Below are 12,331 nucleotides of genomic sequence, written 5' to 3' on the forward strand. Positions count from 1 at the left end.
TGTGAATTTCTTGCCAAAGGAAATTATGTCTGTACAGGCCCGTGAACGTATGACTTCAATGTCCCGGATGTTTCCATTCTCCAAATGCAACTCTCTAACCAACTGAGCTACAGACGCACGTACACACACACACACACACACACACACACACACACACACACACACACACACACACACACACACACACTCCTCCTGTATTGCTTCCCTCTAAACGAACATGCTACCCCTTAAAGGTGCAGGCTCACGTTTGCACATGTGCACTGCATCTCTTTGAAAAAGGGTGCACTTTTTCAAACACTCAGTAAACGCGAGGACTTAGACGCTCTAATTTACACTAAAGGCAAAGCTGACTGAAGTCTCTCTATAGCCTGAATTGGAACAATCAAGACCTTGCAGTATAAGGTTTCGTTAGATTGTGACTCTGGGAGCTAAATTCTAGGCTTTTAGATATAGTTCTCAGAATTTTTCTTCAAAACATCAAACTGAGATTGCTACACTGCAGTTTCAGTAAAATTCGGCAAGCACCCTCGCACTTTGAGCAAAATTGGAGTTCCTTCCATTCTGCATGTGACCAGAAAACACACGTCACATTCCCGTATGTTGTGTCTGCCGTACTACATCTTTCTCTCAGAGTAACCAAGCGCAGTCAGTTCACAGTGAGCACAAAATTTTGTATTGTTTAAAGCTTACACTGCTGCCGTGCCCGTCAATCGACACCCAAATAGCTGGTTTTGCAATAGTTTTTGTCAATTGACCTTGACTCATGCGCAAGATATGAACAGCGTATGAAGGGCTTACTGGCGATCGGTACTGATTTTCTTGCCAGGACACTTGAACCTATGTTATGTACAATAGCTACGGCGCAAAAACTATGTCACTTGATATCAGCTCAAGTGCACATGCCCAAGCGTGACCCTGCACCTTTAAGTGGGGACACAGAAAAGTAACAAAAAAAGGTCTTCCCATGCGTATCGCTACATTTGTGTACTGAATAGCCTCCTTTGACTCTACAATATCTCTTACAGGTCTGGCATTCAATGGCTCCAGTTTGCTGACGTACAGGTTTCTTTCTCTTTGAGCAATAATGCATTTGTGTCTCTTCAACTCACTAATGTGTCTGACATCTGAGGCAGTCACAGCACACAACAGCTTGTAAATCAACATTGCCATACGACAATTGACTAGACTCCAGGCAGGCATAGTAATTCTCTCTCCAAGCAGATCTTGATCTATTTGCTAAGTAATACCAAGAGCTTCCTGGAATCTTCAGATCGTGTATCTCTTTCCTAATTATGTCTTTCCAGCATTTTCTAGGGCCACCTTCTCGACGTCTTTCTGATAGCCACTCAAAGGAGCACATCTTGGAAATTCAATGGTTGGGCATTCGAGCCAAATGCCCATTCGAGCCAAATGCCCATAACCATTGTATACTGGAAGGTCGTGTTATAAGTGCTATGTTTACAGTGCCAGGATCTCCCCAGTCTTATTGTTTCATGATATACGATGAAGACAGACACAGAGATGGAAGATAAAACAGACAAACAGACCGACAGACAGACACACAGACAGATGCTCATGATGTAAACGTTTGATTTAAATAGAAAATATATGTATTGAGACAGACAGACAGACAGACAGACAGACAGACAGACAGACAGACAGACAGACAGACAGTCAAACAGACATACAGATGAACAGACAAACAGATACAGGCATTATATACTTTGTATTTTGTTAATGTACTCAAATTTCTATCCTCAAACACAGTTTTACGCAAAGCTCCAATGCTTTAGATGCTTCGTAACTTTGCAATCAACATTCAAGTCTAATCTCCTGAAGCTTCAGGTGTGGATTCAACATACGTGAAATCTTGCTCGTATTCAATGTTATCGTGTTTGTATTGTATGCAACTGCAATCTTTGGAACATACCTCCCTACCTGCAGCGACCACCTTAGTTTTTGGAATACTCAGTCATAAACCAAAATCTTGACTTGTCTTGATATATTCAGTCACCGCTGTCAAAGCCCCTGTTCTCGTGTAGGGAACGAATAATGGCCAGCAACTTGGGAGGCAACCGATACGAATAATGAAGGATGTGCCAAAGAGTATTGCAGTTGACCGAATCATATGCCTCTTTTTAAATCAATAAAACAAGCATAGATGGGATGGTCATATTCTCGTGCTCTCTCCGTCAATACCAGAAGAGAAAAAGTTGGTCAGCACAGCCTCTACCGCGATGGAAACCACACTGGCTTTCATGGAGAAGTTGTTCTGCTCTGAGTTTGTGCCGATTTAGGATAGCTTTGGCAAACACCTTACCAGGTATGCTTAAAAGGGCAATACCACGGTTGTTGTCGCAGATGGTACGGATTCATTTCTTGTGCAGGGGCACAAGAAGTTGACTATGCCAGTCTGCCAAAACTAATTCAGTCACCAAAATGACATCAAACATAGATTTTAGCTACTGAATAGTCACATCCTCACTCAAACTGAGCATCTCTAAGGTTCCATCGCATACCAGGTGCTTTTCCGATCTTAACTGGGAGATGGCTGATTTGATCTCCTCTTCAGAAAGGGGAATAGGCCCATCACAACATCTGATCATGTCTAGACATGTCCTAAGACACTGGTGAATAGATTGAGGTTAACCTGATTACGTAGAAACGTGATTCAGCATGAAGTCGATCACAAAGCTGTAAGTCTAAATTTGCATCTGTCTTTCATGTCAATCAGCTGAGAGTCAGTATCTTCACTTATTAGATGCGTTTCTCGGTTTTAATGGCACACAACGTCGTCCAGATACTCTTCTTGCACCCTCATGGCTTCGCCATATCTTGCACGGTTTCCTTGAACTTACTTACTTGAACATCCAGGTCACGTGACTTGGTGCAAACATGCCATATAAACGAGACTTAATTGTCTTTATTATAGCCTACCAAATATACACTTCGCATATTCTTGCTTTACAGCTACCTAACCTAAACTTTTAACAAAACTTTCTATATTTACTAAACTTGAAAAAATAATGTTTAACGAAGTTACACATAGTTGACTCCGCCTTGACAGCGCGTGCGATGAGTCATCAGCTGCAGGAGTGCACGGTAGGCAAGTCTTGTGTGTTTCCGCATGTCATGCGCAGACGTTAGTGGCGTGAGGTTTCTTCCCACAAGTCATTTGCAGTCAGTAGTGGCGCGAGGTTTCTTTCCCGGTCATGCGAAGTAGCATAGCACGTTTTGCAGTTTGCACGTGTGGACGTTCTTCCCATCCCTCCCACTCCCTTTCTTCTCTTGACTCTCCATAGACGGCTATGCCGTTCTACGTCAAATATCGGGGTGGGGAAAGAGTCCGGTCTGGATAGCCCGAGACTCTCCAAGCACCAGCCTTTAGCGCGCGTGAAGCTCCATGACAGGGCTCCGCCCCCTCGTGAGCGACGACCTTCCTCTCAGGCAGGTCAACAGGTACAGCAGTGAAAGTGCTCGAGAGAAACAGGGAGCAGAACTCGAGGTCAAGGTAAGTAGTCAATGATCTATTTTCAAGTGAGCGCGACATTCTGGAGTTCGAGGGCAATTGAGACAGTGCTCCTTCACGAGTGCAACCAGACTTTACGACCCTCCTAAGCTTCTTGTCAGGTGCTTCTTTAGAGGTTCCTTTGTTAATCCACAGTGTAAGACCGCTGTCTAGTTGCCAAACCTGTATGTGCACTATAGTATGGTAAGGCATGTTACTAATACAGACTCAGAATATTGATCAACTTTGGCCGCCACACTACCATCTTGATTCTCATTAGCGGCCCCTACGCTGTGAATGAGAACAATTTCCAAAAATTGCCCAGTGGGCGGTCATTTGGGCTGACCACTGTGTTGGAAATTCCAGGCATCGAGTTCTTCCAAGTGATGAGATGACGATTAACTCCTGCTACTCACTCATAACTGCTTAACCATATCAAGCTTTACTCACTGACCGAAACAGCATCAACTCAAGTTATAACGTCAACATAGCTGAAAACTACAGTTTAGAATGAAATATTAGCGGGAATTTATTTCGGCAAATTGGTGAATTTTTCAGCGACTGCCAATATAAAATCCGCAATTAATTTGGCTACCAGGATATGTTGACGTGATTGTCCACGTGGACCAGGCATCATATCAAGTGGTACGTCACACCGATGAGTCCTTGCTTGCCATCTGTTCTGCCTATGAATGAGGCCATAAGACTATGGATGAAGCTGAACTGTCACGTTCACGCGAGTCCCGTTCATTGTACTAACACAAAGCAGTTCTTCGTCACTATGCAGTAGTCGGAGACAAGTAAGTTAGGGAAATGTTAGCCACGAACACAGCTGTCAATCACAAACTCCTCCATGACCACTTATCGTGAGATGTACATCAGTTATCAAACAACGATGTCAACTGCCAAAATAAAATCTGCCAATATGCTTTGTCCGTCAATTTCTTAGCATACCGCCAATATATATTCCTGCCAATGTTTCATCTTATACGGTATTGTAAACAATGATCACATGCAGTATTGACTTTCCATACAAAGAAAAGCCAATACAACATTCATATATTAATTTAGGTATCACATAAATAAATCAATAAAAACTAAACAAATTTCTGTTGGTCAGTTGAATGGCTCTGTTGTGAGTTGCAAATATGATAAAAATAAATACTGACAATCTACTAGAAGAATATTAGGTGAGATGAACTTGTGTGATAATGAAAATAATCACCTCTTCTAACATTGGTATGCTGTTACTTCTAGGGATAGGAAAAATCATTATACATGACAAAAGGTGTTTACATATACAGTATTGGCTATTGTGTGACATCGTCATAATGCACACGATTGTCTCACTTACTGGGAAGTTGAATATCAATGTTTGCACTTTCTACAACATCTGGTGATGGATTTACAGCTGCAACAGCACTCTAACATCACACATAAACAAGTTATAGTTAATACACAAAATTTACACTACACAACAATCAGATCACACTTCCTCGACGAATTTCTTCAGATGGGAAAGGATAGCAGAACGAGTTTCTTCGTGACTGCCCCACACTGACTTCAGCCTTTCTTCTCCTACTTGAATTGCAGTTTTGTCAGCCTGTCCAATAAAAGCAGTGTTTGTTATTGGTGCAATAAACAGCAACACCTCATACCTTACTAGTATGTATATATACATACATGTTCATTAAACAACATAAATTATTTACAAATTTAATGCTAAAACACAGTTACTGTAATCCAGCGTTCGTTATCTGTTGTTCATACAGTAACAAACAAACTAGTTGTATTACTAATCACACATTCACGAAATCAATGCTCACCACTGTGTCACTCATCATTTCAAACCACCACATATCCATATCCTATGCAGTCATGTCACTGACCCATAAAAATTATTTAATTACTCTAAATGTACATCAACATTATGATCAGCACTTCAAACAAGATCATTATCAGTGTATGCTGTCAATAAATATTCTCCCATTTCCATACAGTTACACCAGAAAATATCAACACCATCACCTAACCACTAGAAATTGACAATAGAAAGTTCATCACAATACAAAGCATCTTCCTTCACTTCTCTACTTGACAATATTGTATACAACCAAGAAATTGTCCACAACGTCAATGTCATCTGTTTACAAGCTTCCCCGACAGCTTAGCAAACTGCCATCTGTTCTCTCAAAACACACACCTTCAAACAAGTGTACAGCAACTTAATCTTCCATTCACACTCCACACACTAACACTAATTGATTTCTTTCTGTTTCCTCTTTCTCAGCACATTCTGGTTGCAAAAACAGACAAATGAACAATTTGCCTGCTAAATGATTGAAAGTAATGAAAACGATTTGATTGCAAATTTATTATTTGATTTATCTGTTGGCTTTAAAATGCACTACAATGTGCAAATGCAAAACGTAATTCATTAAAATCATCGCAACTCAACAGTTCATGTTTGTTGCTTTAGCAGTTGAGATAAAATGTCACACGACATTCATATATTATCATCATAGTCTTCATTTCTTGTTCTCATCACTGACCCATAAACATTTAACCAAACAATAACAGAGTTCAACACAGAGCTGGCTGAAGAGCAAAGGAAATTGAAAATGTGGCTGGAATTTGAGACAGTGACGTTTGAGTCTGATATGATCCATCAATTCCAGTCAGATGGACCATATCTACAAATGTCAGCATAAGAAAGAATAACCTGGCTCTTATTGCTCACAGTTTAACACCCCAAAGCTTCCATCTAACTCCTCCCACAAGAGTGGGTTAAGTGAGAACAAGCTTTCTCAAGCATTTACCAATTATTAATTATCAGTTAGCTACACATGGAGATCAGTCAGCGAGATGTCTCTCTACCTTCAGCTGTTTATAGGTTAATACTGTTCTTTAATCAGTCAGGTGGAACCTAATCTGGAATGCACACAAAAAACCACCAAGGCAATGAGCTCTAACACGATCTGTCTAGACGTGTTCCTAGGGCCTTGTACAAGTTATTCAGGATATCCTGATTGAGAAGTTGGACTACACTCAATACATTGGTAAAAGTGGACACGCCACTGGACAATCAGTTGTTTTGCGAGCTGACCAAAAATTCATGGAAAGAACACTGAATACTAACTGCTCACATCTGCCATATCTCTTATTATCTTACACTAGAGCTCAAAGAACAACTAAAACATATTAGCACAAAATACTTCAAACCAAATACAACAAGTTTCTACATACATTGTTCTTAGCTGACACATCAATTCTCAACGATGTCAACAGCTTGACAACTGATAAATGGTCATTCTTAAGAAAACGCTCTGAACAGATCAGATGTAATGCTGTTGATCCATCCTAAACAATAAACAATTTACATTAGATACAAAAAAACAGTCAAAACCAGAAATTTACAATGATACTAAAATGGCATGCAGTCATACTGCACCAACACACAGACTATTATCAAACAGCAGCAACTGCTTGCTGTCATATACAACAGACATGCAAACATATACAACAGACACATTGCATTACAACCAATTAAAATTTGAACAATAAACAAACTTCTGAATAAGTCAATTCAAAAATATTGTTGTTGATACAAATAAAAAGAAATGATAAATGAGTTGGTATTCAGAAAGTCAGTTTGATAGTTTAAACAACCCACTAGGATCAACACCAGATGAAAAATACTTTGTTTACTCCACAATTTTACAATAAACAGAAATCCAGTGTGTGTGCATGAGTGGCTTGATCAGTCAGTTTATGTAAAAATGATTGTATCACCAATTGAGTTCTACATTAATTAATTAAAGAGTCTTATCAGTCAGGGTTCGAAAAATCTAGTCACCAAGACACCATATGACGACCACTTCTAGGTGGTTGGTGACTAAACGAGCGGCGTGGTCAACAATTTGGCGACTAGAAATATTTGGTAGTTTTTAGTCTTTGTGGCAGCGGCTCTTGGATGCGAACCACCTGCTCAGCAGATAGGTTTTGCGTTACAATATGTTACCACTTTCTAAGTTTCCATTTAGTGGCACACTGTGAAGTAGGCCGTCTAACTTAGCACCTTCGTACATATCACGTAACAACGTATCACCTAGCAATCTATTGTGACTTGTTGCTATTCTTGCATTTAATTTAGGTCTATTAGATGCGTTTAATTTTTCAAACAATCGCAGTTACTCTTATTCTTCATACGCTGCACCAGCAAATCCAAGTCAACAGCGCTATAATCGATGAGACGCCATTGCGCAGCTTCTCCCGAATGAAACACAAAATCTGCAGTCAATCGTAGTTGAAAAGGAAGGCAACTGCCTATTTAGATTCTTTTCTACGCTGTTCAAAGGAAACAAAGACTCTGACCATCTTGAATTAAGAAAAATAAAAACTATTACGTAGATCTTTTGCAAACGCCGAGCATCGGAAATGGCAAAACAAACAGCTTTTTCCACAGCAAGCTGCATGAGTGTCTTTCTATCAGAAGAACTACCAAGTACATTCAGGAGCTCGTACGTCTCCTAGTGCTGCTAAGAAAGTCTGTTCAGACAAAAGTATCCGCATGTACAGTTCTGAAATCTAGATGTTGAATGATGCCACGCGCTATTGTTGAAGTGCTAACAAAAGTTTATCACTTGTGTTCCAGAGATTAGCACAGCTAGCCATACGACAGGTGGGGTTACATGCAGTAGCCGGATCTACTGTTCTCAACAACAATAGTGGCACTGAGTCAGAAGACAAGAAACGCTCTTATCTACTCAACCAAAGAATGCTCATGTCTTATTCGATGGGTTGCCACGATGTCCATGTGATGACAAACCACATTTTTGTTTGCTTGTAGCTATACAATTAGTTGAAAGTTAGGATAAAATATGAATACTCATAGTATTACATAGAAAGAATCCCAAGCATAACACTGTAGATTGATGTGTTTACTTGCTATCTACAATGTTCATCCAACGTTACTGCAAATTCCTAGTTACGTCTTAATTTAATGTCAAACATGATAATCTGGGGAAAGTCTCAACAGTGATATTAATGACTTGTTTACTTCTGGAATCTCTGAACTAGAAACGAGTGAAAGTTTGGCAACCAACTGTTCCTCTACATGGCCAAACTGGCGACCAGATTCAAACACATTATTCAAACCCAGCAAGTTATCTATATTCATGTTCTGGAATCCTATCGCTTTGTTTCTGTCACTTCTACACAACAGACTGCAGTTCATGTAAATTAGAGTTCATCTACTCCAAACATCAGAGATGGGCATGGATCTATTGCAGCTGCTGTAGTACTGTGTCCGTACAAGTTTCAACTCTGTCAAGTCGGTCCGATGGTCTTTGGTCTGAACTTTGGTAACCTAATTGGCTTGTCTGAAATCAGAATTAAACATGTCTTATAAGTGATGTCAAGATCAATGCAGTGTCTAATTGTATATTCCCGTCATGTGGCAGGGAAATGAAAGGGCGAGAAAAATAAGCAATCTGGGCACTGCTGCGCTAGTTCAGAAAAGAAAGTCCATTCTTCACTCAATTCCAACCACTCAAATCAAAACCTCTGGTCTAACAATGACGAATAATCAGTGATGAGAATGCTAATACAAACCCAGCAAAACAACGTTATTGCAATTGCACATGTAAGAGTTAATAATTAATAAGCTAAGTAAATGTATTTATAGCTTGTGAGATGGTAGAGTGCAAGCTCTTCTAATCAGTGTTGTAGATCAGGCAACTTGCTTCAGAGCTTGCTTGCAGTCAGATGTGCCCTCTTGGCAGCAAAGTGACATAAAAGTGATTCTTTGACTTCCTTCCCTCTTGAATTGCAATTAAGGCAAAATTCTTTGCATATATTTCAGTGATTTCAGTCTTTGTCGCTTCAGACAAGTGGCCAAAGTCAAGAGGTTGCCGCAAAGAAATGCATAATATGAAATGCAGAAGGCCGTCAGTTTCCACAATAGCACGACCGATGATAAAGCTTCAAGTGCAGTTCCTGTTCAGCTGTGTTTGTCGCATCTTAGTTTAGAATTGCTGCATCAAATTCTGCACTTGTATAAAGACAGAGACTTTCTAAGTGTAAGCAGACTGCTTGTCGTAGAATACATGTGTTTGATCGAAGGACACAGGTTTGCAATCGCCAAGCATTACATGAACTGCATGCTTCTCAAATCATTGTAAGTAGATAGTTAGAGCTAATGACTGTGAGACTCTGCTAGGGTAATAACAAAGCAAGTCTTCACGCCTAATTCCGACTTCAAATAAAATAGCAAAGACCCAATAACCACTCTCTCTCTCTCCCAGCCCTCACGTGCTCCCTTGCCACCTCAAGTGCAAAAAAGCACTGCACACTGTGGAGAACCAAACCTGCAGTGCAATCATGTTACACACACACTTCCTACCATCACAGACACTTGCCAATTGTCCCATGTACAAACAACAGTTCAAAATGTCATCACAAAATATGTTACATACAAACAAACTTACATTAGTTGTTGCTGCTTTGTTGCACTTTGATTGAATAAGACGTTGTACTACAGGTAAACGACATTCACGACATGCCATGAGAAATGGTGTGTCGCCATCCTAAACAATTTGAAACAATAACTACAAGTCAGCAAAAGTAATGTTAACAGTAAAACCTCAGTACGATCTTCAATGTTGAGACCAATGATCAATAAATTATCAACAACCTTAACATTACCAGCAACGTGTAGAGCTGTCGCTCCAAACTGTAGTTGACACACAATGTTAGAAAAACATTTATCAGTACAATACTAACTACAATGAATGCAAAATATACAACATAGACACAATTGCATTAGAAAAAAGTAACATTTCACCAGCAAACAAACTTCTGAATAAGTCAATTCAACAATATGGTTGCTGACAATAATAAAAAATGGTAAATGAGTTGGTACTCAGAACGTCAGTTTGCTAGTTTCAACAACCCACTAGGATCAACACAAGAAATGAAATACTTTGTTTACTCAACAATTTTGCAATAAACAGAAATCCAGCTTGTGCATGAGTGGCTTGATCAGTGCAGTTTATGTAAAAAAGATTCTATCACCAATTGAGTTCTACATTAATTAATTAAAAAGTCTTATCAGTCAGGGTTCGAAAAATCCGGTCGCCAAGTCGCTAATTTGGCGACTAGAAATGTTTGGTAGCTTTCAGTCTTTCGGCTCTTGGATGCGAATCACCTGATCAGCAGATATGTTTTGCATTACAATATGTTGCCATTTTCTAAGTTCACCATTTAGTGGCACACTGCAAAGTAGGCCGTCTACTTAGCACCTTTGTACATATCATGTAACAACGTATCACCTAGCAATCTATTGCAAGTTGTTGCTATTCTCTGGTTGATCAACATTTTTATGGACTTCACTGCCTGTACTGATCTCACTGGTCTCTGTCATCAGCTCCAGACAAACCCAACTACAGATCTGCAGGTGCGTTTCATTTTTCAAACAATCGAGGTTACTCCTGTTCTTCATACGCTACACCAGCAAATCCAAGTCAACAGCTCTATCATCGATGAGACGTCATTACGCAGCAGCTTCTCCCGAATGAAACACGAAATCTGCAGTCAATCGTAGTTGAAGGTGACGACAACCGCCTATTTAGATTCTTTTCTACACTGTTTAAAGGAACAAAAAATCTGACCATCTTGAATTGAGACAAATGAAAACTATTATGTAGGTCTTTGCAAATGGCGAACGTCGGAAATGCAAAACAAACAGCTTTTTCCACAGCAAGCTGCATGAGTGTCTTTCTATAAGAAGAACTGCCAAATACGTTCAGGAGCTCGTACGTCTCCTAGTGCTACTAGGAAAGTCCGTTCAGACAAAAAGTTTCTGCATGTACAGTTCTGAAATCTAGATGTTGAATGATGCCACGCGCTATTGAAGTGCTACAATAACAAAAGTTTATCACTTCTGTTCCAGAGATTAGCACAGCTAGCCATAGGACAGGTGGGGTTACATGCAGTAGCCGGATCTACTGTTCTCAACAACAATACTGGCACTGAGTCAGAAGAGAAGAAACGCTCTTATCTACTCAAACAAAGAATGCTCATGTCATTATGGGATAGATTGCCACGATGTCGATGTGACAAACCACATTTCTGTTTGCTTGTAGCTATACAATTAGTTGAAAGTTAGGATAAAATATGAATACTCATAGTATTACATAGAAAGAATCCCAAGCATAATACTGTACATTGATGTGTTTACTTGCTATCTACAATGTTCATCCAATGTTACTGCAAATTCCTAGTTACGTCTTAATTTAATGTCAAATATGATAATCTGGAAAAAGGTCTCAACAGTGATATTAATGACTTGTTTACTTCTGGAATCTCTGAACTAGAAACGAGTGAAAGTTTGGCAACCAACCGTTCCTCTACATGGCCAAACTGGCGACCAGATTCAAACACATTACTCGAACCCAGCAAGTTATCTATATTCATGTTCTGAAATCCTATCGCTTTGTTTGTGTCAGTTCTACACAACAGACTGCAGTTCACGTACATTTGAGTTCATCTACTCCAAACATCAGAGATGGGCATGGATCTATTGTAGCTGCTGTAGTACTGTGTCCGTACAAGTTTCAACTCTGTCAAGTCAGTCCGATGGTCTTTGCTCTGAACTTTGGTAACCTAAATTGGCTTGTCTGAAATCAGGATTAAACATGTCTTATAAGTGATGTCAAGATCAATGCAGTGTCTAATTGTATATTCCCGTAAAGTGGCAGGGAAATGAAACGACGAGAAAAATAAGCAATCTGGGCACTGCTGCGCTATTTCAGAAAAGGAGGT

General features: G+C 39.8%; 1 protein-coding gene across 14 annotated transcripts in view; it reads right to left on the minus strand.

Annotated features, from left to right (window-relative positions):
- LOC134183529 (uncharacterized) overlaps positions 1-12,331 on the minus strand; it is a 31,135-nt gene that overhangs the window by 5,765 nt on the left and 13,039 nt on the right. For all 14 annotated transcript variants that reach the window (XM_062651101.1, XM_062651096.1, XM_062651099.1 and 11 more), the window contains 5 exons: positions 10,152-10,241; positions 9,997-10,095; positions 6,755-6,868; positions 5,001-5,111; positions 4,863-4,932 (listed from right to left, as the gene is read on the minus strand). In XM_062651101.1, the coding sequence (XP_062507085.1) occupies positions 4,863-4,932; positions 5,001-5,111; positions 6,755-6,868; positions 9,997-10,095; positions 10,152-10,241 (484 nt within the window). The remainder of the gene's footprint in view (positions 1-4,862; positions 4,933-5,000; positions 5,112-6,754; positions 6,869-9,996; positions 10,096-10,151; positions 10,242-12,331) is intronic.

The sequence above is a fragment of the Corticium candelabrum genome, chromosome 8, assembly GCF_963422355.1.
Source record: "Corticium candelabrum chromosome 8, ooCorCand1.1, whole genome shotgun sequence".
Classification (NCBI taxonomy): Eukaryota; Metazoa; Porifera; class Homoscleromorpha; order Homosclerophorida; family Plakinidae; genus Corticium; species Corticium candelabrum.